Source organism: Neomonachus schauinslandi, chromosome 9 (genome assembly GCF_002201575.2).
Source record: "Neomonachus schauinslandi chromosome 9, ASM220157v2, whole genome shotgun sequence".
NCBI lineage: Eukaryota > Metazoa > Chordata > Mammalia > Carnivora > Phocidae > Neomonachus > Neomonachus schauinslandi.
The window spans coordinates 774,747-800,082 of record NC_058411.1 but is presented as its reverse complement, the minus strand read 5'-3'; the positions used below and the strand labels follow the sequence as shown (position 1 = coordinate 800,082).

The window sequence follows — 25,336 nt, the reverse complement described above, 5'->3', positions numbered from 1 at the left end:
CAGGCTCTGAGCTCCCTGAGGACAGAGGACAGAAAGCCGCCGCGGAGCACGTGGGGCCAGAGAGCTGAGAAGCCAGCAGCCCCTGCCCGGGTGTCCCGCTGGCCACTGGAGGCCTTGGGGCAGAGAGGAGGTGGGGACAGGCTCCCCCAGGGGAAGGGCCCGTGAAGAGGGAGGCAGAGACGGGAGGAGGGCCGGGGGTGGCTGAGAGAAGAGCCGGGACTGGTCCTCCCCCAGAGCCCCCCGAAGGAACCGGCGCTGCCGACACCTTGATCTTGGACTTCCAGCCCCAGGCAGAAGTGGGAGAGAACAAGTTTCGTGTCAAGCCCCCGGGCCTGTGACAGCAGCCTCTGCAAACCAACACAGGGCACCCCGTGAAAGGCTCACGGGCCCCTCCGGCGGCGCCCAACTCTCACCCCAGCGCGGAGCATTCCGGACAGTTCCCAGAAGCCACGGCACATCACTTCGAGAGCCCTGGGGCTCACACCCCTCCAAGAGAGCCCTGGAGGAAAGCATGTGCCCGAAGAGGTAAAGGACATCATTACGTCAGAAAGGAACTTGGGACTGGCGTGCATTTTTGCAACTTTATTTCCAGACTTATTTTCTAATTGTGTCTTTTCAATGTCTTTCACTGCAAGGAAGGACAGTGGACAGCCAGCTGCCTTCCAGACACGAGAACGTGCCTTGGCACCATGGCCCAGCACAGCTCCTGTGAAGGGCAGGCACCTGGGGGTGCCTGGGCCCCTCCGCGGGGCGTGCAGCTTGCGGGACTCCTATTTCAGAGTGCCTGAGCAGAGGTAGTGGGTCAGCCCCCCACACTGACCCGCGAGGTAGGTGTCATTGACCCTGTTACAGGCGGGAAACCAAGGCCGCGCCGTGACCTGGCCGCGACGAGGCTGGCTAGCGCAGAGCCAGGCCCCGACTCCAGGCCTCGTGGTGGCGTGCTCTACCTGAACTCCATCTGCACCTTGCTGCGGGGATGGAGGCCTGGGCATCACCTGCTCACTCCTGACCCCCCTGTTGCGAGCCCTCGGCGGCTTCTCCCCTGACAGTGAAGCCAGGAAGCCTTGATGCGCAGGAATTCCATCTATTCTCCGAGGCTCTTTGGCGGCCGTGTCACCCTTCCTGGGGTGTCCGCTAGCATTCCCGGCCTGGGCACCCTCCAGAAGATATGTCGGCCGCCCTGCTGGAAGCTCCGCTGTGGGGTCCACAGCAGCCTGCGGCCTCAGACCTGCTCGGCACGGAGCAGCCCAGGGCCTTCAGGGCTGGGCTGCTACCCCCACCTCTCTGGCCTCGGCTGTCCCACCGTGACCGGGCACTGCACGAAGGTCCCAGTTTGCACGGGCACTTTGAGGCAGAACACAAAGGTCCCATGTTGTACAATCACGGTCATCCAAGCAATGCTTGTAGAGAAGCGCGGCAGATAAAGTCATCACGGTGGATACTGACCAGGCACCTACTTGGTGCGTGGCCCGGGCCAGCTGCCGGCAGCACCAGGCGGGCATGAGGCCTCTGCCAAGGCCCTGCTGTTTGCTAATAGCCGGGTGAGCCAACCAGCTCGAGTGCAGAGGAAGAGGCCGTCCTGCCTGCCATGCGCTGCCAGGGCACCCCGCGGCCTGGAGCATCGCCCTTCCCCTGGGCATGCTGCCACCTTCTGTGTGGGGCCCAGTGGGACCGCCCAGGGGCGCCGGGACCCTGAGGGGCAGGGGGTTACGGAGGGCATGGCTCCAGGAATGAGAGATTGGCGGCATGCTTTCCAGAGGGACCCTGGCTAGCAAGCTCTCAGTGGATGGGGAAGCCACACCCCTGGCCCCTGGGCTCCCATGATGGCCACCCTGCCCTGCAGGACACTGGGCTCAGCGGGACTCTTCACACAGCCTCTCCAGAGTGTCCAGTGAGCCCCCCAGGGCCGGCTCCGACTCTGATGGGTACACAGTCCTGGGGAACGTGGAGTCGTTTGTGAGCGACGTGGGCAGTGGCACCTCCTCTGAGTCCCTCGAACATGTGAGCTTGGTGACTTCTGCTTTCGCGGAGCACTTTTTCCATTCCTTGTGGATTCTGGACACTTCTTGCCGTGAATGGTCCGTGGCCAGCACGTAGATGATGGGGTCGGCCACGCTGTTCACCGTGGACAGGCACAGGAACACCGCGGAGAGCTTGCACAGGCTGGCTTCGAAGGCGCGCATGATGCCCGGGTCTCCCTTGTAGTAGGAATAGGCCACGGCTTTAGTGAGGAGCACCAGGTGGTAGGGGGCGAAGCAGACCAGGAAGATGGTCACGACCGCTATGGCCGAGTGCTTCACCTTGGCCTTCTGGGTGTCACTCAGGCCCGTGCTCAGCTTGATGCTCCTGAAGATGCGCTGGTTGGTGAACGCGATGACGAGCAGGGGGATGGCGAACCCCACAGTGAAGCGCAGGTAATAATACCCAGCGATCTTGGTGTCCATCGAGGCCTCGAAGCACGTCTCCTTCTCTTCCATTTTAAACACTGGGCAGTGAGCGAGCCCCACAACAGCAAAGACGGACACGGAGATGAGGACGGCGGTCCACTGGTGGCGGCGGCCACGGCTCTCCAGGGCATACACCACCGCCATGAAGCGGTCGCAGGAAATGCAGCACAGGAAGAGGATGCTCACATACAAGTTGCAGAAAAAGATGTAGCCGGTCACCCTGCAGGCCCAGATGCCCAGAGTCCAGTAGTGCTGGTTCTGGATGTAGATGGCCCAGAGGGGCAGGGTGCTGATGTAGAGCAGCTCGCAGAGCGCCAGGCAGAACAGGTAGACGGCCAGCACGTTGCCCTGGAGCACCTGCAGCAGCGTGAGCCAGGCCGTCAGGCAGTTGGCCGGCAGCCCCAGCATGAACACCGCGCTGTACACCACCACCAGGAACACTCTGCTCTCCTCGAAGGACCCGTTACAGTTCGAGGTGACCACGTCAGGGAGCACGGTCACTGGCACAGGGCTGGTGACTGCGCTGGCGTTTCCTGTGGGACAGACAAGTGTGAGGACAGGCATCCCTGGTAACCACCTGGGAGAGACCTTATGGTGCTAAGAAAGGGTAAGATTCAGGCTAACTCCAGACTAGACACACCAGGTGCTTACACATTTCCAAGTGGGTTCCTTAAAATGACTCTCCGATCTCTGGTCTCCAATCTGATGGCACTGTGGACAGAATACACAGGCTGGTGCAGTACCCACTCCTTGGGACAGGAGGTAAGGCCGCAGAGGGAATTAAGCTTGCTAAATGGCTGACAGAGCAACAGGGAGACTATCACGCATGACCCGGGGGCCCGATGTAAGCACGGGGTCCTTGCTTGCCGAAGAAGGAGGAAGACAGGAGAGCAGTGTGGAGGGTTGTGACAATTCCGGCAGCCACTGGCGACTTTGACGAGGGAGGAAGGGGCCGCGAGCCCTGGGAAGCAGGCGGCTTCTGGAACCCGAACAGGCGAGGGAACGGATCCTCCCCTAGCGCCTCCAGAAGGAATGCAGCTCGCGCCACCCATCTTGGCCCATCTCCCACGGCTCACCCCCAGGACAATGACGATAGTAAGTTTGCACTTTTAAGCCTCTAAGTTTGTAGGAATTTGAAGCAGCAACCGTAGGAAGGAGGTCAAATTTCTAATAATGCTTTTAGTAGAAAGTCTTTTATTGCTTGAGATAAAAATAGCAGCTCTCTTTTGATTACTATCCATTTGGTGTGTTTTTTTCCAGCCTTCTACCTCCAAGCCATCTGCATCCCCGTGTTTTAGATGTGACACTTAGGAGAAACTTACAGCTGGATTTGAAAACCGGACACTCTGAGCTCCGTTACTGCGTGCGGTCCGTTTACATTGATACGGTTTTGTTTCCCCCTCATTTTGTGCTCTTCTGGCTGCCCTTTCTATTCCCCTTCCGCCTTCTGTGATGGGTTGAACTGTGTTCCCCACCCCCGGAAAAATACTTGGTGAAGACCTGCCCCCAGCAGCTCAGAGCATGGCTGGAGGTGGTCAGGTTACAGGGAGGTCATTTGGGAGGGCCCTAACCCCCGGGGACATTCGAGCACAGGGACGCATGCAGGACGGACCATGTGTGTGGGACACGGAGAAGGCGGCCATCCACAAGCCCAGGAGGGCGGCTGGAACACGTTCTCTCTTCCGCACCAGCAAGCACACACCCCTTCTGGATTTGTTCGGTTCTTGAATGCTGTTTCCCCCCTCTATGGGTTTGGAAATCATCATTAGGTCTACTTGTAGTCTTGCAGGGACTACCCTGGAAATGGAACGTGCAGGTTTGTAGCATCTGGAGCTCGTCGGAGCCTGCAGCCTCCTGAACGTGCGGGAGCCTCAGGCACTGTCCATCCAGCGCCCCGACTGGCCCGTGTGCCACTCTAGCCTAGTGTGGCAGCTCATGTGTTCGCATCCTCATGCGTGGGCATGGTTGTCCGCTGTGTGCAGGACGAGCCACGTGGCAGCCGGGCTCCCACCGGCTCCCCTCCCTTAGTCTCTGGCCTCAGGACCTCCTCCGCCCGCGGAGAACCGGAGCCTGCAGGACGCCCTCTTCATGCGGTTCCAGCAGGTGTTCTCCCGGGGGTCCTGGCCTCTCAAGCCGTGAGGAGCTGTCACCCGTTGGTCTGACTTTGAACCTTCTGCATCCGAGAGCGTATAAACGCCACCGTTGCGCACAGACCCTGTGTCCGGCCCCTCGGGGCTCTGCTCTGTTTGTCCGCCACACGAGGCTCCTGGTCCCGCCCGTCGGAGCCCGTGGCCTCCGCCCCGTCCTCTATCTGCAGTGCCAGCCGACGTCCCACGACAGCATGCACGTCTCTCCGTCTGCGTCTGTCTAAGCTGTGCCTTTTTAGAAGTCAGTGATACGCTTTCATCACCCGAGCTCGGGGGGCCAGAGGGCAGGGGTCCTGGGATTCACTCCAGAGCTGCTTTCCCGGCAGCTCTCACGCTGGGGCTGTCCTTTGGGGTCCCGTAGGCAGGTGTCCCCTTGCAGACCCCACGCCCACCCCACATGAGAGCCCAGGGCTTCCCTGCTGTCCCCATCAGTTGGGAAGAGAACAGCATTGAATCAGCACGGGAACGGAAAACAGGCTCTGGGGCATCACGTCGGTGAGCGTCCCCATGCTGATTCTCCCTGAGAGTCATCGTGCGTGCCACGTGGAGTCCAAGGCCCAGAGATGTTCAGGGCTCTGGAGTTCCGGGGACCCAAGGGGCCCCGTCAGTGCACAGCCTCGGTCACCCAGCCAGCCCAGTGCCTGCGGAGAAGACAAGCTTTCACGGAGCTCTGCCGACAGGTGACCCGGGCTTCAAGGGACTTCCTAGCGGGAACGTGTTGAGGCTGGCTGATGGACCACAGTGTGCCAAATGGGTGACCCAGGGGAGTGCGCCCTGACGTGTCCCATCCACGCCCAGACACAAGGACTCCTCCAGGCCCCACTCCAGTGCCCATTCGTCAGGGAGGACCCTGGAGGAAGGTGTGACCTGACGCCCGCCTGCCCATCACCACCCCGTCCAACAGCAAGGAGGCCCGACCCCACGCTCGTGCTGCCAGAGCCCGAGGCCGGTCCTCACCTGCCCTCCCTCCCGAGTGCTCCTGAGGGGCAGGGGACATGTGGGTGGATGAGTCACGAAGACAGAGTGCTGTGCTGGGAGGGGCGACCCCAGCACTAAGGTTCAGGGACACAGCCGTGCCTCACGCATTGTCTGGGGACCCGCCGTGGGGAAGGAAGCCGCCGCATCCCAGGCACCGCCCGCTCCTGCCCGGCCTGCTCTCCTGGGCCCCCTCTGAGCCCCGACCTGCACCCAGAGCCTCCCTGGAGCCTCTCCTCCCTCCCGCCCTCCCCTGAGACCCGTCACGGGGATGAGCGTCTGTGGCCTTCGAGATGACGCGTGCTTCCCAAAGCCTGTGCCCCTGGGCTCTGCCTTTCCGTTCCTCCGGAGACGCCGCGCCATCCTAGCCCTGGGCCCCACCTCTCCTCCCCCATGCGCTCATGCTCCCGAGGTGAACAGGCACCCGAGGTCAGCAGGGAGCGTGGACAGCCACCAGCCCAACGCCAGCGCAGGCCGATCGCTCCTCTGGCCACGGCGGCCCCTCCCGGGTCTGGCTGGGCCTCGGTGAGGGCACGGAAGGGAGCTGCTGCTTCTCGAGCCCCTGAGTCACGACGCCGCGGCCTCCCCGCGTGGACGTCCACTCGGTTAGGAAAGCAGCATATCCCAAGTGCTGACCTCGCCGCAGGCGTCCGGCCAGGGCTCCTGCAGGCCGCGCACGCGCCTCGCTGGGTCTCGGCAGCCCGGCCGGACAGGGCCACTGTCGTGGAGTGCAGGCCGCCGGCGGCACCTGGCTTATTTTCCTGCTGGGGCTTCATGGTCAGGCCTCCGACAGTGCGTCCCTGAGCGACAGGGTCCGTCAGCCTCACGGCCGGACCCTGACGCCCGGTCATTCCACTCACGCGTCTCCCCCAGTGCTCTGATTCTGGTAGAATGCACGTAACAGAAAAGTTACCGTCTTTGCATTTTCACATGGGCAGCTCAGGGCCGTTGGCGACATGCCCGTTGCCGTGCAGCCACCGCCGCCGCCCCTCCACAGGACGCTTGTCATCTTGTGAGACCCACACCCCGTCCCCATGACATCGGAGCTCCGCTCAGCTGCCCGGGGCCTGCCCCCCACGTTCTGGAGGTGCCCACGGGGGTGTTCTTGTGCCTGGCTTCTCTCCCATGTCCTCGAGGGCCACCCACGTCCCAGCCGGCGGCATACGGGTCACAGTCCCGTGTGCTGGAGCCATCCGAACCTGTGTCCTTTGGCAGAGGGACGCCCGGCTCGTCCCCATGTCCATCTATGGCTTGTCCCCACATCCATCTGTGGAGGGACACCTGGCTCGTTCCCACATCTGTCCTTCGTGAGTCCTGCTGCCCGGGACGTGGGCGTGGAGCTTCTCCTCAACACCCTGCTTTCACTTCTTTTGGGTAAATATCCAGAAGTGGAGTTGCTGTATCACAGGGAAGTTCTATGTCCGGCTTTTTGAGGAACAGCCCAGCGGCTTTGCACCCGGCCGCACTGCTTTCGCTCCCACCAACAGTGCACGGGGTTCCAGTTCCTCCACAGCCTCGCCGACACTTGGCTGCTGGATTTTTGAGTCGTCAGCGTGATGGGGCGGGACGGCCGTGTGGCTGACCCCCCGGGCGCCCCCTTCCGAAGGCCTTGGACAGGTGCTGTCATCCCCACGTGGAGGCGAGGGGCCGGCGCTCAGGGGCGTGAGCGCGGCCAGGCCCAGTTGTGGGTTCTCGCCCAAGACGGGGGCGGCAGCGGTGGGTGGAGGGGGCACAGGGAGACGGGGTGAGAGGCTCCCGTGGGGCATCTGAGACAGCTCTGGGGCTCCGCGCTGCCCCAGAAATGGGAAGGGTGGGGGGCCCTGGTGCCCCCTCGGTCCTGTTCCTGCTCTTTCCTAGCACTTCGAAACAATAAAGAAACAGATGCCCCCCGATGTCTTGACGGAGAGCCTCCACCTTCACTGTTTATGGCTTAGTTTTTATTTCGGTAAATCTATTTTTGCATGCTAAGTTTTGAACTAAGTATCCCGTTTGAGGCAAAGCGCATCGTACAAAAATTCTTACAGGCTCCCTCCTAAATGTTTAAAGTCAAAGGAGACGTGAAGGGAAGGCGTCTCACCTGGCATATAGGAGGGTTCCAATATCATGGTGGCTCTGAAAGGCTGTCTAGTACTCGTCACACATTCTGTCAATCCTATTGAGAAGTTTGCTCTGAGAGTTTAAAATGACCTGGAGAAAGAGGAAGGTGAAATGACTTTGGGGAAATCAGATTAAATCACAAATGAAGCCATTCAACAGATGCTTAGTGAGCATTTACTTTGTGCCAAATCTTGTATTTATCTTATGGGGTACAACAGCAGCTCCTTAATATATAAAGAACATCTACAAATCAATAAAAATAAGAAGTTTCAAAGCCAATAAGCAGATAATTCACAAAAGAAATAAAAACAGCTCCTAAAAATTAAAAAAAAAATGTTCAACTCCATTTATAATCAAAGAAACGTAAACATAAACATCACAATGATAGTCTTTTTTTGCCTATGAGGTTGGCAAAAATAAAGAACTTTGATTCTCAGTGTTGGCAGAAGTGTGAGGAAGTGGGTGCCCTTTCCTGTGTTGATAGGAGCATCAACGGGCACAAATGTGTTGGGGAACAATTTTGCAACATGCATCCCAAATCCTCAACGTGCTTAACTTTCGATCATGTAAAATCCTTTCTAGGAATTTTTCCTGGTGAAATAATGAGCCAGGATGTGAAGTGCATGCAACCTGGAAGCACGTCACAGCACATCGCCCCGTGTGGACAGGACCAGGACCCCCAGGCAGCGCCCACGACGCCTACAGAGCACGGAGTGTGGGCCGGTCTGAAGGCACAGCGGGTCCTGGCAGGTAAGGGGCACCGTCCAGGGTGCCTGCTTCCTCGCCTAGGCAGAGGCGCCTCGGAAACAGCCTCTGTCCTCATCAGCCAGAGTGTCCGGCCGGAGGCGAGCGCTCTAAACCCATCCTCTGACCGCGCGGATGGCACAGCAGAGGCTGGGGGCCCGCTGGCTCCCGCCCTGTGAGGCAGGGCAGAGGCTGGGCCCAGAGGGGCTCCTGCTCTGGCTCCCACCCCACCCCACCCCAGGCTGCCTCCTCAGGGGAGACGCCCATGGGGAGCCAGTGGCTGCACCCTAAGAGTAGATTAGCCACCCAGCCGCCCTGTCACTGTTTCTCTGTTGACTAGGGTGGCCGGGATGTGTGCCTGAAGCTACAGAAAGCTGATTGACTTAGCAAGGACTTTCAAGGCCTACCTGGAAAATCCAGACAAAGGGGACTCTAGAAACAGTAGAAGGTATTAACCTTCTGAGGCTGATGTTCCCGGATAGGCCGGGAGGCGTGGGCCTGGAGGGTCACTGGGCCTTGCCTGTCCCACCCCAGGTCTCAGATCTGCTCCCCCCACCCAGCCCCCGACAACCTACGCTGGGAAGCGGGGCCGCCCCTGGGCATTCTCTGCCTGAGGTCTGTGGCCTGGCCCAGGAGGACCACGTGCAGGACTCTGCCCCTTAAAGAGAGGGGCCAAGCTGCTCCCGGCGGCCACACAGCAGAGCCTGCGCGGGGCACACCCCAGAACAGAGACCCAGCCGGCTGGGGGGGACTGAGCGGGGTCCCCAAGGGAGGAGTGGCTGGGAGGCCAGGCGACCTGTGAGGCATCCGGGTGCTTCTGGGCCCCGGGAGCACGGGTGGGACGGACACGCCAACCTCGCCCCGGGCCAGATTTCCTTCCTCAGAACGGTGAGCTGCCTGAGGCAGGGGCTCGGGGAGGTCTGCAGCGTTCTGGAAGCTGGGGTGCTGAGCGCCCCACCCTGGGGCCTCCACTGCTCGCTCTTCCCTGAAGCACACAGGAGCAGAGAGGGGGTGGTATCTCTGGAAGCCGCTTCTGCAAATATCAGAGGAAGTGGTGGCCCAACTGAAAATGTGTGCTCTCCTTCCAAGTGCGGCCCGCCGGCAGAAGGGCCCTCTCCCAGGGCTGCCCCTGAGGCCCAGGGCCCTGCTCATGTGGTCCGTGTAATGCCAGGTGCTGATGTCCAGGTCTGGGGCCAGCCTGGCTGGACAGAAGGGACAGGGACAGGGAGGGACCTCCCTGGAAGAGCCCGAGGGCCAGCACCAGGCCCAGGCCGGAACAGCTGGGCGCTGGGGGGGCCCGAGAGAGCAGGTCCCAGCCCCCCAGGGCATTCTGACATCGAGCACCGTGGTCTTGCCGCCGTTGGCCAGCGCTCTAGCCGCTCACCTCCCGTTCCTCAGAGCCTGTCCTGTTCCCTGCCTGATGGATACGTAGCTTCCGACCTCAGCCCACGGGCCTCCCAGGGTCTTCCTGTCTCCCCTGCTCACCACCCCTACTGCCCCTACTTTCTCCTACTTTTCTGTGCCCCCCCCCTTCCAGGTGAGCAGGCCCCAGAGCGGGCCAGGGCCTCACCCCCGCCAACCTCAGTGGGCCCTCGCATCATCCTGGCGGCCAGGACGTGGGGCAGCCGGGCCCGGATGTGGAGCCCGGGTGCTGACCGCAGCGCCCAGCACGGCCAGGGTCTTCCCTGGGCCGGGGGCGGGTGGGTCCTCCTGCAGGGCCGGATGGTGTGGGGGGGACAAGGGCTGTGGGGGTGGCTCTCTGCACTCCACACCAGCAGGCCATCTTGGGGACCCACAGAGGCAGGTCTCCGCAGCGGGGCAGGGGGAGAGACAGACAGTGCGGGATGGACCGACTCAGTGGCTGGCTGCTCCCAGCCCCGGGGCGCAGGGGAGGGGAGAGCCAGCCCTACCTGCAATGCCAGCCTGGGCCTGAACCTCGGGGGTCTCTGTGCTTGGTCTGTGCTCTGGGGAAGCCACGGTAGCCACAGAGCTACGGGTGGGTGGGCCGGGTCAGCCCGAAGCCTCTTTCCCCCTGCCCCTGGTCCCCTGCCAGCCTTGGGCACGACATCCCGGGGGCCCGCGAGCCCTGCGTCCTCCTGGCCAGACCTGGCCTCTCTGCCTCCAGCTGCACCAGGTCCCCTTCTGGCCCTTCTCATCTCGCGGCTCACAGCGTGCCTCCCCCAGCGAGCCCGCGAGCCCGTGGCCCACTCACAATGCTGCTAAGCCGGCCCACTCTCCCAGGGCAGGAGCCCTGCATTCGCCGGCACTGTCCCCGGCGTTCCGCGTCCTGGGTTTGCCGCACGTCCCTCAAGTCTTTGAAAATACATTCTTTAACTCGTATTACGTAACTTTTCAAGCAGAACCAGAAGCACAGCCACAGGATGCACACGATTTTCACCCTGCCCTGGCTCACTTGGCATTTGTACGAGTGGTTGCCCCATCCTGACACGTTGTTGAAACCCCCAGGGCCGGGATCGGCTGTACCATGGCTGGATGTTCCAGGTTCTTCCAGGTTCCCCACATCCTCACGCCCAATCCTTGACTTCATTTCTTTTTCTTTTTTCTTTTTTAAAAGATTTTATTTATTTGACAGAGACAGACAGAGCACGAGCAGGGGGAGCGGCAGACGGAGTGGGAGAAGCAGACCCCCAGCTGAGCAGGGAGCCCGATGCGGGGCTCGATCCCAGGATCCTGGGATCATGACCTGAGCTGAAGGCAGACACTTCACTGATGAGCCCCCCGGCGCCCCCTTGACTCCATGTCTGTGTTCGTGTTTGGGGTAAACTCTGGGGAGGGAGTTCCTGAGCTGTCGGCCCCCATGGCATATCTCCCACGTGGGCTTCCCATGCTTTTTTCTTTCCATTTTGATAGATTTTTTTTTTTAAAGAAATCTCTAGGCCCAGCATGGGGCTTGAACGCAGGACCCTGAGATGGAGAGCCATGTGCTCTACCCATTGAGCCAGCCAGGCGACCCCAATAGATTTTTAAATGCACGGTTTAAAATCTCATTTGCATTTCTTTGATTGGTAATGAGGCTGACATCTCCCACTGTGTCCATCCTTTTTTGTCCTGTCCCCCTCTGCCCCAGGTGACTCTGCGTCCACCCTCTGCCTGGCAGGTCCCCTAAAACATCATCTCGTCACCCTTCCGAGCACAAACACACTTGAAAGAACAGTGCAGCCTGACTCCCCATCCTCGGCAGCCTGCCCACCCTTCTCGACAGGGGAACACCCCACGGCCCATGCTCGTCACCAGACAGCATCCTGAGAGGCCTGCCAGCCGCCCAGCCCCAGGACCATGCCCTGCGACCAGGGGACCGTCCCCGCGGCAGACATCTCGCTGTCCCCCCCCCGTCCCTCCTCTTGGCCATGTGCCCCTCAGCCCAGGCAGTCCCTGGAGGCAAGGGGGCCAGGCCCTTTATATCTCACCCACCAAGCACCCCGAGATTCAGCCACAATGCCACCGCACCCGAAAGGTTCCACCTCTCCACCCTGGAGAGTTTCCAGGGGCGAACCTGCCCCTGAGCTCCGACTCTCTGGCCCCCGTGGACCGGCAGCCGTGGTGAGAGCTTCACAGAAGGAAACCTCAGGGTAGGCAGAGACTTTTGGGTACGGACAGAAGCTGCCGCCCCTGTCACCCCCACACCCTTCTGCCCTACCACATCTGCACACACTGGTGCCCCTGGGTTCGCTCTTGGTGAAGGACCCCAAGCTGAGACCCCTGACCAAGCCCCCACCTTTACGCCAACAATCACCTTTGCTTTCAGACCCCAACTGTCACGCACACCGCCACCCCACCACCCTGCTGCCCCCCAGCACGTGGGGCCTATGACTTACTTAGGGAGGCAAACCTCACACTCACGCTCTGTAGGCCCAGCTGAGTGCTTTCAAGAAGTCGCAGGGTCCAAGTGTTTCCTTTAGAGCTCCCCTTACTGGGGCGCCTGGAGGCTCAGTCGTCAAGCATCTGCCTTCGGCTCAGGTCATGATCCCAGGGTCCTGGGATTGAGCCCCACGTCCAGCTCCCGGCTCCACGGGAAGCCTGCTTCTCTCTTTGCCCCTCCCCCTGCTTGTGTTCCCTCTCTCGCTATGTCTCTGTCAAATAAATAAATAAAATCTTAAAAAAAAAAAAAAAAAGAACTCCCCTTACCGTAAACGGCAGGCCCCGGGTTGACTAGCCCAGCTGAGGTGTCATCTGGCTGATGCCTTGGAACTTTCCTGGGGCAGATGCAAGAAACCACCCCGGACTCACTTCTCCTTGTGTCTGTCCCAACACTCAGAGACAGGCTACACCGTCTTCCCAGCTGGGGCCGGACAGACGGAACCAGCTCAGTGAGCTGTGTGCCCAGCCTCCCCAGACAAGATAGGGCAAGGCACGGGGAGGGACCCTTGGAGAGGAACTCGGCTCCTGCCCTAGGGCCCCCATTCGTCCTCCCCCAGGCAGGCCTAGCCACGTCACGTGGGGCCCTCCCTCCCCACTTCCTGTCTAGGGGTGGGGTCCCACCAGCAGGAAGGGGCCAACACAGTCTGTCCTTGGCTCTGCCTCTGGACCCCTAGAGCTGATAGCGGCCGGGCCCAGGGGACTCTGCAGGTGAGTTTCTCTGGGAGGGCCGCCTGGGTTCCCCAGGACACAGCATCCCTCGCCAAGGCACTGCCCAGCCCTGGCAGGCACGGCTGCTTGTCCCTCTCCCCGGCTTACAGGACCCCAGGCGAAAACATCTTGGATCCAAACATCCACCCACTTTCCTTAGAAAATGCCCTGGGCTATAGGCAGCCCCCTGTCTTACCAACCACCCTCTGCCCAACGAGCTGCTTCTGGATTTGGGGGTGAGACGAAACCACATCTCCCACCACCAAGGCCTGACTCGGTCCTGGCGCTTTTAGCCCACGGGGGCAGGGCTGGGCCCACCAACACTCGGGGTGATCTGTGGCCAGCCCTGCAGGAGGGACAGTAAATGATGGTGGACCCAGACAACGGCACCCGGGCACTTTCAGGGCTGGGAAACTCCCCAGGAAGGTGCACCCCCACTCTGCTCTTTCCCCAAGGCACATTCAGGTCTCAGCCCGCCCCAGGGCTGTGTGCAGGGTCTTTGTGGCTCTGGGCTGCTGTCCCGCTCAGCCCCACCCCGAACAGTGATTTCTCATGGGTGTGGGCGGCTGCCAAGTACCTAGAAAGCTGGGCATGGAGTATGTGTAGGTCTGAGCGTAGGGCTGACCTCAGCCTTCCAGAAACACCCACCCGGGGTCTGGCCACTGCCCTCTCCGGGGCTCGGGCCCAGGACACCTCTTCCCAGATGGGCAGTAGCAGGCGGAGCTAAGACTCTGGGTGGGCCTAAGACCCACCCTCCCTTGGCAGCAGCTGCCAGAGGCCCAGGCATCCGTGGGAGGTAAGGCCTCGGCAGACACAGAGCCCACATCAGGCCAGCTAGGCCAGGGGTCTCCAGGGACGCTGGGTGTACATACTCATGGCCCAGGCCCCCCTCCGGGACCTGCTCCCCTCTGGAGCCCTGCTCAGGGGTCCATGTTTTCTGTTGATGGATCCAGGTGTGAAGCATAGCTCCAACCCGGACCATTATCATCTCTGCACATGGTTGGTCAGTCAAGGATGACCACTGATTCAAGTTAGGTCAGCTGAATCCTCTGCTGGAGGCCCACCTCCACCCGCCGGGTTTGCACCGTCTCTTCCAGTGCATGAATTCCTGAGCTGCAAAGGAGGGAGGAAGGCTCCCGGGGAGGACGGGCCTGCAGAGAACCAGAGATGAGCTCACCCGGCCAAGGGGTCTGGGCCCTATTCCCGAGGGCTGGCCGTCTTCCAGGCAGGGGGGAGGGGGGCCTGCAGCCACCTGACAATACGCCTGGGGTTCATTTACCTCCTGACTTCTGCTGGGTGGGTGCCCACGAAACCTGGAAGGGCTCTTCGTTTATCCTGACTACAACATCATGCTCTTCCTCTCTCAAGGAGCGAAAATTATTCACCATTTCAAATAGGTCCTATGGATTTGAATTTCAGAAGGTACAAAGTGTGGGCGTTGACGGCTCTCTCCCACCTGCCCTGCTCCTGGCTCTCTCAAGGCATCTGCGTACCCAAACAAAGGTGTCCATTCTCTTCCCAATTTCTGAAGTCTTTATAATGAGAAGGAGGAAACGTAGAGCCCTCCAGTAGCCACTACCTAGATTCAACCAACGTGTAGATCTCAGACGGGCTTCATCTAGCAACAGCCTGAAAGAGGTCTCTCATCAACTGGAAGCCAACGACATGCCCCGCCGGCGGTGACGCTCTCCACGGGCAGCTAAGGACTTAGAGTCTTCTCTCTCTGAGTATCATCAAGGACTCATAGATTTGTGTTTTTGTTTTTGTTTTGTTTTGTTCTTTAAGATTTCATTTATTCATCTGAGAGAGATCCAGAGAGCGAGCACGAGTGGGGGGAGGGGCAGAGGGAGAAGCAGGCTTCCCGCCGAGCAGGGAGCCCGATGCGGGGCTCGATCCCAGGACCCTGGGACCATGACCTGAGCCGAAGGCAGACGCTTAACCGACTGAGCCACCCAGGCGCCCCAGGATTTGTTTTAATGTGGTAAATTATACATAACAAAACATTTACAATTCCAACCACTTTGAAGTCTTTTAAGTGTACACCTTGGCGATATTAACTGCACTCACCATGTGCAGCCGCCTCGAGCATCTCCAGACCCTGTCAGCTTCCCAAACGGAAGCCCTCTCCCCATGAAGCACAAGCCCCCCTTTCCCTGGCACACATCACTCTTCCACCCATGTCTACGAATCTGACCCCCCTGGGGACCTCATACGTGTGGGTCATGCAGGCTTTGCCCTTCTGTGTCTGGCTGATCTCATTCAGCACAGGGTCCTCAAGGTCCAGCCATGTGGGAGCGGGGGTCAGAACGCCCTTCCTTCTGAAGGCAGAGTAATCGTCCATCGTGTGGATGGACCACATTTCCCTAATCCATGCTCATCAGTGGACCCCAGGCTACTGTCACCTGTTGGTTGCTGAGGAGGTGGGGGCACCAGGCTCCATGTCCTCAATGTGTCTCAGTGAACCACAGTCATTAAGCTGTCCCAAAGTGGACCCATGACCCACACTGCCTCTGGCGGCTTAATTATATGGTTTGTCTCTTTGGATTTGTTCTCATGGTAACGTTACCCATCGGCTGCCACGTCTTCCTTCCCCGACGCCTCTCGGCATCTCCCCCCTCCCTGGAGCAGGGCTGAGTCAGGGGCTAGAGGAGAGAAAGGCAGGGGGCTGCTGGGATTTCCAGGGGCTCGGCGGTCCTCAGAAGAGGGCAGGAGTTTCCCAGGCACCAGCCCGGAAGGGGTTTTCGGGGCAGTTCCTAAGAGAGCCGCCCTGAGAGGGAAGAGGCTGGGGCAGGAACGGGGCTTTTGAGAGGGGACACCCCAAGAGCTCAGTGATTCTGAAAGGCTCTTTCTCAGACCATGTTCTTTCTCAGACCATGTTCCTCTGACCAGGGCACCTGCTGAGTGGGAACCGTGGGTCCTGGTTCAGCCAGGACAGGCTGCCCCCATTGCCCCAGATAACCATGCTCCACACACAGGGGTTGTCTCTCTGGGGGCTGGCCTGGCAGCTTCCATAGCCTTGGGAAACTGGTGCCTTATCTCGTGGCCCAAGAGGCTACTTGATCGGCCGCCTTCACGTCTGTACCTCAGGTGTCGGGAAGGAAGAAAGTGGACAATGGCGGCGCCCCTCCCCTTTGAGGAGACATCCCAGAATTCCCACCCAGACCCCTGGTCCTACGTCCTCGGGAATGCAGGGCTGGGACCATTCCTGGCTGCAGGGGAGGCTGGAAAATGTGATCTTTGCTGTGCCCGTCCATGCTGGGTGCTCTTCCTAAGCGAGAAGGGGCGTATGGGTTATGGAGCCACGTCGTGCCTCGGGCACACAGGGTCACCAGCTTTGCTTTGACCTGGCAAGGGCAGGTCCCAGGCAGGGAGTGGGGTGCACACAGCCAGGCCCAGGGATGAAAGTGCCCCCAGACGAAAGGGTCCAGAGAGGCTGGGGAGAGGGGGTCTGGGGGAGACCCCCCGAAGGGTTGATGGACGAGCGGAGGCCCCGCGGAAACCACAGGAAACCCCCTGCCTTCAGACCTCTGGAAGCAGGATCACTGTGGAGAACTGAAAACATCACCACGTGACTCCTGGCCCACCGGCATTAGCGGGAGCAGCTACCTCTGCGTCCACCAACAGAAGTCCGTCCTTCAGGGGGGAGAGTGATGCTGAACACCCTTGCTGCTCACCCCAGAATCTCCAGGAAGAGCCATCAACTCGTAAGCAGGAAGTGTCAAGTGACACCTTGGGTGATATTTTGGGGATGCACATCACCAATATCTACTGGGGGCACCCGAGGATCCCAGAGCCCTGCAGAGGGGGTCACAGCCACACCGGGTCCTGCTGGTGTGACAGGCCACGGGCCCTGCGGGCGGCAGGGTCCACACCCCATTTCCTTTGGTGCTTCTGAGCCCGCCGTCGCCTGAGTGGACGTCCCATCAGTGGAAGCCGCTCTCGGAAGATTATGCGTAGGCCCAGCATCCTGCCACTCAGAGCCACTGCTGGGTGGGCAGAGGAGGACGCCCAACCTCGGGGCGGGGGAGGCGCTTGGGACACAACAAGGGGCTCCTCGCGCACAGGAAACCCAGCACCAGGGGGTCACAGAGCCGGTGAGAAACAGAACTATAAAGCTACAGAAGAAAGCAGGGGTTTTCGGGGCAGCAGGGGGACAGCGGGGGGCAGCGGGCTCTGGCGGGACAGACGGCGGGCTAACAGACCCGCTCGCTGCGTGAAAAGCCACAGACCCAGGAAGTTCATAGAAGACTGTCCTGGAGGACATCTCAGCTGCCCCGGACACAGAAGGACCTCAGAAATCTCCCAAAGCACGCAGGAGACCCCTTCTCCCTTGGCCACTTCAGGAAGCTCGGTCCAGGCGCCCAGCGGGAGGCAGGGAGCCACGGAGACTCAGGGTGGCACACCGCGTGGCCGGGCGGCCACTAGGCTCACGGAACACAGTGCCTCAGTGTGAGCCTTCTTTTCCGGCTCATTCCCCCAGATCCTCCGTTGCCAAGGTCAGCAGCAGATCAGAAATGAAAACCCGGTCCTTCCTGCTGGATTCCTCCTGCCGCGGGGAGACCCCCGGCCACCCCCACCCTTGCAGCATGGCCAGGCCAGGGCCTCGCCTGGTGGTCCCCGACCAGGGCGACGCCTCCCCCAAGGGGGCATCTGGCCCCCGACCAGGGCGACGCCTCCCCCAAGGGGGCATCTGGCCTTTCTGGAGACATTCTTGGGTTTCACTGGGGGGATGGTCCTGATGTCTAGGGGGTGTGTACCCATGATGCTACACATCCCATAATGTACAAGACAACCCCTCCCCGCCATGATGCCGGAGGGGGGAGCCCTGATGGCGGTGGGCACCAGGGAGGGCTTGGGATTGCTCTGTACTCTCCCCGCCCCCATGAAGAGGCTGCCGGCTGCAGCTAGGAGGCCCCCCCGGGCCTCACACCCCCGCCCTGGGGAAACCCCGGAGTGGTGGATGTGAGGAGTTCGGCAGCAGCCAAAGCCGGGGCGGCTTGCCCTTGGGGCCTGGACGAGACCCGACCTTCACCCCTGGGCTCTGGGACCCTGTGCCTTCCTCCTGCCCGTACCCTCTGCAATACAGAAGAAAGCAGAAGTGAACTGGGGAGGGGAATGCCAGGGTGGGGCTCCCCCTCCCTCTCCCCCTCCGCAGGCTGACACATCCTAGATAGCAGTCACACAAAAACACCCTTGGTATCTGAGCCCGCCACTCTCAGCGGAAGCAATTTGGTTTCCTCTGCAGGGTAACAGGCCTCCAGCCAACCTCAGTTCTCAACAGTCTGGGTAACACCCAGGTTGGGGGTCCCAGGACGCTGGGCTGGGGGTGTTTACGGAGCACCTGCTGTATGCACCACCCTGGGCAGGTCTGGAGGGTAGGGGACCTCCCCCAGGCCTCTGGGAACCTGCAGCCCGAGGAGCGGGCCCCTCACGTCAGCAGAGAGAGGTCATGGGGGCCACGCGGCCGTGTTGCCCTGGGAGCACGGCCACAATCCTGGAGAGTGACTGGAAGCATTGCAGGGCACTTGGGGTCTGGAAGGACGTCGGGGCAGAGGGACAGAGAGAAGGAGGCTGGGAGGAGTGCGTGCCCCTGGGGCCCACAGGGAGGGAGAGAGGGCCAGGACTGTGCAGCTTGTCTCCCAGGGCCGGCCAGTAGAACCTTCTGGTGAGGGGCCGTGTGGTCCCACAGGCTGTTCTACCAGGTCAGGGTGAGGACGGAGCCAGAGGGCAGTGGCCAGGCCTGAGACCGCAGGGCCAGGAGACAGAGAGGAGGCAGGGGCAGGGGACCCACTGGATGCGGGCAGGAGAGGCCGGAGCTGGGCACTGCCCAGGGGACAACGATGCCAGGAGGCACAGAGAAGACTCGGGCCTAAGGGCCTCGGAGGCCAGCCACCTGCCCACAGAAAGATGGGAGCAGGTCAGAGGGCAGGGGGTCCCGCCGACCCACTCAAGAGGTTATGCTCAGGGCAGGGGGAGAGGCGGGCGGGGGCTGGAGGGTGGAGGGAAGGGGTGCGTCTAGGTGTGAAGCCGTCCCGCATCTGATGGGCTCCTGGACGCCCCTCCCCTCACAGAGAATCCAGGTCAGAGGTGGGAGCGGCCTCCGCTTCCTGCCCTTCACCTGCAGACTCCACACTCCCTGCCCCCCACCGCCACCTGGGCTGAGGCTTCCTTCCGGGGTGGAGGGGCGCCGCCCACCAGGACAGGGCCTCAGTCACGCCTTCCTCCCCACCCCTGCCAGCGCCCACCTGGCGCTGTTCGCCCACGCACAGACGCGTGGCTGCATGCATGTGCACACACTGCACACACACACGTGCACACAGACTCACACTCACACACGCAGGAACCCCGCACGGGGCTCTGGCTGGGACAGGAGCATGGGCAGTGCTCGGGACTCCCGGACCCACCTTCCTGCTGCGTGACCCCAGCAGGCCTCCTGGCTTCTCTGGGCCGGGCTGCTCTGGGGTAAGAAGCAGGGGAAGGCAGGCCCCGGGGGGTGGGATGTCTGTAAGATGGCGCCCTGCTCCCTGCAAACTGTCCTTTCTTTGCTGGAGGCTGTGTACCACTCTTGGAGCCTAGGGGCCCTCACTCGTGCCTGGCACTGGCTGCCCAACCCTGAGGCTTTTCTGCGGGGGAGGCAATGGCCATTCTAGAAGACCCAGCCCTACTGCCACCTTCAGCCTCCGCAGGGCCCTGTCTCGCCTTTGGAGGCCGGGCTGTGATCAAACCGCCACTGGCCCCAGGCTGAGCCTCAGAAACCCTGGTCAGTGTGGTGGGGCGGGGGCAGGGGACAGGCTTCCGTCCCCAGCTGCAGCCCTGGGTCCTAGCTGCGGCCTGGGCGCTGGGCTCTGGTTGGCTCCTCTCTGCTGTGGGAGCAGATTGTCCCCGGCAGACGTGGTCAGGAGAGCTGACCCTGCGCTGGCTTTGGGGCTCCGCACTCTGACGTGGTCACCTCCACGTCCTCATTTGCAAAACGGGCTATTCCGGCCCCAAGTGCCCACATGGGACTACTTTTAGGTATTGCTTCCATTGACCTGCTGGCCATACAACTAGTCCAACTTCTTATTTCTATTTTTCTAATAATGTTTCTGTCTCATCTATGTTTTCAGAAACACTGACATACGGTTATTCACAGTATTCTCTCGTTAACACTTTTTTGGAATTGATTTTTTTTGCCTTTTTAAATTTTTTAATTTACATGCCGTAGAATTCACTCTGTGACATTCAGTCCTATGCGTTTTGACAGATGCACACGGCTGTGTCCCCGGCAGAGTCAGCTCTGGCACCCCCAAACTCCTTCGGGCTGCCACTCCTTGGCGGTCAGTGCTGCCCCCCACCCCAACCCCTGGCGACCCCTGCTCTGTGTCCCCTGTCTCTGCTCCTGCCGTTTCCAGAACACCATGAGCAGAGTTATAGAGGCTTGCGAATCCGCCCTTGCCCACAGAAGGTGCATTTGAGATCCATCCGTGGTTTGCTCGTAAATAGCTCCTTCCTCTTCAGTCCTGAACGGTACTCATGTCACGGACCGACAGCCGGCTGTGCATCTGTCAGTTGAAGAGCCCCTGTTTTTTTCCAGTTTGGGTGGATCATAAACCACGCTGCTGTAAAGATTCACATGCAGGCTTGTGCACGAACATGAGTTTCCATTTCTCTTGAGGGAGCACCTGGGAATGGAGTTCCTGAGTCATCGCAGGGGGAGAAATGGCCCAGCCGGCGCCCACAGCGACCGCACCAGCTGCGTGCTCAGCAGCCGGGGGCCTCAAGGCTGCCTCTGGCCGCAGGGCTTGTGTCCCAGCGGGGGAGCCGGGGGACCCCCGCCCCGCAGCTTTAATATGCATTTGCCTGATGACGCAGGTTGGGGACCACCCTCTCGTGTGCCACCTTCCTTCTGGACGCCTTCCTGGGTGCCACGTTCAGACCTTTGGCCAATTTTTAAATTGGGTTGTTTCTACACTGGTGAGTTCTGAGAGCTCCCCGTGCTTCTGCCTACGTGTCCTGTACCTGATGGATGTTTGCAAGAAATTTCTGCCAGTCTGTGGCTTATTATCTTCTAAATCTGCAATTACAGCCTCTTGTTGATTCATGTTATTTATTGGTGTCTTTTCTTTCCTTTCTTTTCCTGTTGTTTTTATTCCTCCCAGACGCTGGTCTGCTTCAGTGGGAGATGAATTTTTGGAAGAACTAACTTTTGTCTTCATCACAGTCTATCACACCTTGTTCTTTAGTTCATTGATCTCCAGTCTTGTTTTTTATCTCTGGTTTTTACCTTTCTTTGGGCTTATTCTGTTCCCCCCGCAACTTTCCTTTTTTATTTGATTTACAAAGTTGGGGCTAACTTACGCACGGGATGTGGTTCCAACTTTCGACAAAGGCATCCAGGGGATAACTGCTGGCACCACAGATAGAAAATATCTCCGTCACCCGCCTCATTGCCTTGAGCCCTTTACAGCCGCTGCCCCCCCCTCAGGCCAGCCCCTTGGCTTCCTAAGGGGGGGGTCCCAGCTTTCAAAGCCCAAGGCTTCCTCCTATTCCAATATAAGTGTTTGTACTCATTCCCTGGGAGCGCCGCTCTGCTGCCCTCGAGTCTGGACATGCACTGTTTCATTATCATTCAGTTTTGGGTATTTTAAATTTTCCATTATGATCTCGTCCTTTGCTCATTAGTTATTCAGCAGTACGAGGGCATGTCTTACAGCGCCTGTCTATAAAAATTTCTCCAACATTGGATTGTATTTTCAGACACTCAGCGCAGTTAACAGAATTGTACGGCGAAACCCCACAAGCTCAGCCTGAATACCCCACAGTTCACCTGTCCCTTCACACATCCCTCCATCCACCCATCTGCTGGGGAGGAAATATTTTCCTCTACCCTTCAAAGGTTCTTCCAGGTGGTCTAAGAATAAAATGGACACAAGACAGATGAACAGAAGAAAAACAAATTAATTTTGTCTGTATAGGAACCACCACCCACAGGAGAGGTCCCAAGACAGAAGGGTAAAAGGAAGTATTTATGCCACCCTGAGCTACGGATTGGGATGGGGGCCTGGGCTTCAAAGTGGAGGAGGGCAGTTCACAGGGCCGTGAGAAGGAGAACAGACGTTTGCTAATTAGATGCTTGCCCTGCCACAGAGATGGGTCATTCACATAAACTGTGTCTCTGATGATAACTCTTATTCTGGCAAAGACTCCCAATTTAGGTTCTTCTAGGTATTTAGGGAAGGGACAAAATTTCTCCTGAGCCCACGGGGTCTTAATTACCTTCAGCTCAAAATAGCCTTCATACCAAAATGGCATATTTTGGCAAGACTTGTCCTGAACCCCTTCACATCCATCCACCCATCTATGCCTCTGTTCGTCCCTCCCTCTGTACCTCATCCTTCCCTCCCTCTAGCCTGAACTCCCCCCATCTACCCATCTACTTATCCATCCATCCAACCAACCATCCACCCATCGTCCCGCCTGCCCATCTCTCTATCCATTCACTCCACCCCCTCCCTTTTCTCCACAAGCCCCACTTTCTTCCCTTGGAGGGCTGACTCGAACCGAGAGCACTGCTTCGAGGGCCTGTGCCCTGGAGAATGGGAAACCAGAGGAGAAAGGTCCTGTAGTTGGGTCCCTGGGGCTGCCACAGGTCGCTGCTGCCTGCCGGCCACCCACCCCCAAGGCCTGTGTTGCTTCTTGCTGTGCACAGATTCCTGACCAGCAAAGGGACAGGGGTCTCAGACGTTTTGAGGGCTCAGAGGTCACCTGCTAGGTGCCAGGCAAGGGCCAAACCTTTCTTCGGGCTGTGCAGGGTGTGGACAACCCAGGCCTGCTGATTAACCCTACACTGCACGGGCTCCGGAATGGGTTCTTGGATGTTGAGGCCAAGCCCTGTGGGATGAGCAGAGGGAAGAGCTTGGGAAAAGCAGAGGCCTTGATGGTGGGGACACAGGGTGGGAGTGAGGTGGGCAGGAGAGGGGCAGGTGGGCAGGTCTTGGGCATTGAAGGGAGGGTGCATTCTGCTGAAGTGTAGATTTGGGTTTGGATGCATCAGTTTAAGTTACTCCATAATAAATATCATTTCAGCTTACCCAGGGGTCTGTGACAACTTTTTCTGCCATCAGACATTTGTGCATTTCTCAGGATGGGGAGGCTATTAGAGTGTATGCCCTGCCTGTGATGTCATGGGCCTGGGTCCTCAAGGCTTCACTTGGGGTGAGGGGTCATCTGTCATGCTCATTAAACCAGTCTCGGGGCAGCCACCCCATGCGGCTTCCAGGGGTCACAGCAGTCATTTCAGCCCAAAGTCTGGGTTGTCAAGTAGGGCACCGAGGGGCTAGAGGCAGGCAGGGGGCTCCCTGGGGACCAAGACCTGCCCTCTCCCCTCACTTCCCGCCTCCCCACAGCTGCCAGGCCCTGTCCTGGGAAAATGAGGCCCCATATCCCTGCTCCCCACCTGACCCTGGACTACCGCCAAGAATACCAGCAGAAGAGGAGAGGAAGGACAGCATCAGCTAGTATCTAGACCCTCTAGATGCAAAGGCCCCCTGCCCTTCACCTCTCCTCTGACCTCTAATTCTGCTCCCACGTACAGAGGAGGGGGGTGCTCTGGCTCTGGCACAGGTGCTCCTGCTGGTGGCCTGAGGATGGAAGGCCACTAACTCTGACCTTGTGCTGACGCTGAGTGATGGCAGGACTCTAGGGGGTCCTGCCCAACCTGCTCCTCCCTCCATGGAGCTGGGCCGTGGTGGGGCACACGTCTGGGGAGGGGGTCCCGGGGCAGAAGGCTGGCAGCATCCACTGGAGGGAGAAGCCCACTTTGGGGACAGTGCCTTCAGGCTGGTACCTACAGCTAAGCTTTGATACGGGGTGGGGGGGTCCCTGTTGCAGGCTGCCCCCCCCCCACCTCCCAGGCTGCTCCCCAGACAGTAAATGGCTAATGACTCAGGCTGTGCCACCTTCTGGGAAGTTTGCTGGGAACTTTTCTTCGTGATTCAGGGAATCCCCCAGCTGCCCTCAGATAAAAGTCTACCAGATCCTTTCTATGAAGCTACTGACATTTCCCCAGACCACAGACCAGGGAGTGGTGCTGGGGTCAGGGTCAGTGACCCTAGCGGGCAAGAAGGTGGCCCAAGCTGGCCCGAGCACAGAGGCGTGCCCCTCTCCTGCTTTCTCTGAGCTGTGGAGAGCCTCTGGCCCCCAGATCCCTCCATGCCACCTCCTGGCTGAGCGCTTGTCTCTAGGGAGACAGGCCACAGTGCCTGGGACAAGAGGGACAACGTGCCCGCCAGCCTGGGGCCAGTGGGTGGGGGCATGCTCAGTGGCATCCCCATCTGTAGTGGCCAGGCCCTGGTGGAGATGTGCCCTCCCAGCTGCCCAGTCCCAGCCCCCCATGGCTGGGCCCTGATCAAAGCACCCCCAGGGTCAGGTCAGGAGCCTCTAGTCCCAGAGGACCCTCTCCTGGCCCAGGGCTCACCTTCCCCCACTGCAGCTCAGCCTGGGTCAGCCCTCCCGGGACCCGCCACCGATCCCCTTTTTCCTAGGAACAAGGAGGAACAGCAGCCTAGGAATTGCCCCCTCCCTGGCCCCCATTTTATAGGGGAAACAAAAGCACAGGGAGGTCAGTTGCTCAGGGTCACCCCATAGAGGCGGTGGCTGGGGGGGCCTCACGTTTCTTTCACCTAATGTCCCCGAAGAGCCGCCTCCCTGTTGGGCTCCTGCACAGGGACTCCAGGATGAAGGGGTTGATGTCAGGGGCCTGGCTCCCCACCTGTGACCCCCAGGCAGCATCCTGGAAGGGGTGCTCAGGTCCGGACGCAGCCCACCTAAGAAATCGCGTTTGCTGGGCTCTGGGGCCCCAGCCTCCGTCACTCCCCGCGCTGCCCTGCCGCCTGGTGGCCGCTGCCCGCGCTGCGCCTCCGGGCCTGGCCCCGGGGGTCGCTCCACGCGACTGCGCGGCCGCGGGCTCACCCCCCGCTCCCGGTCCAGCGCCTCGGCGGGGGAGGCGACCACCCGCTCAGCGCAGGCTCAGGGCTCGCTTCTCCCCTGCAGCGCTGCCCGCGGCGCCCCAGGAGCTCCTGGGGGCTTCTCAGCACCCCTGCGCTGGACCGACGCCCTCGCCACAAACCCCCTACTCCCGCCACATGCGCTCAGACCTGAGGCCTCTGTTTCCCCAGCAGTGAATGGGCCTGCTGCGCCCAGAGGTACAGTGGGGGGGGGCACGTGCCCCGGGGGAGAGGGGGGGTCGCGGTCCCAGCGGTCCCGGAGCCCTCCCCCAGCGGATTCAGAGATTCCTTGCTCCCTCCCCTCACCCCCTCCTGCCCGGAGCCTGCCAGTCCGCGCCCCGCCCACCTCCCTGCC

At 60.1% G+C, this 25,336-nt stretch overlaps 1 protein-coding gene across 1 annotated transcript in view; it reads right to left on the bottom strand.

Moving 5' to 3' along the window:
- Positions 1–1,814: 1,814 nt before the first annotated feature.
- The window catches only part of GPR132 (G protein-coupled receptor 132), a 57,166-nt gene continuing 33,644 nt past the window's right edge, over positions 1,815–25,336 (bottom strand). Inside the window, exons 5-6 of the mRNA XM_021679935.1 lie at positions 6,252–6,369; positions 1,815–2,980 (exon numbers count right to left, since the gene is read on the bottom strand). Coding sequence (XP_021535610.1) covers positions 1,854–2,980; positions 6,252–6,369 — 1,245 coding nt within the window. The 3' untranslated portion in view covers positions 1,815–1,853. The remainder of the gene's footprint in view (positions 2,981–6,251; positions 6,370–25,336) is intronic.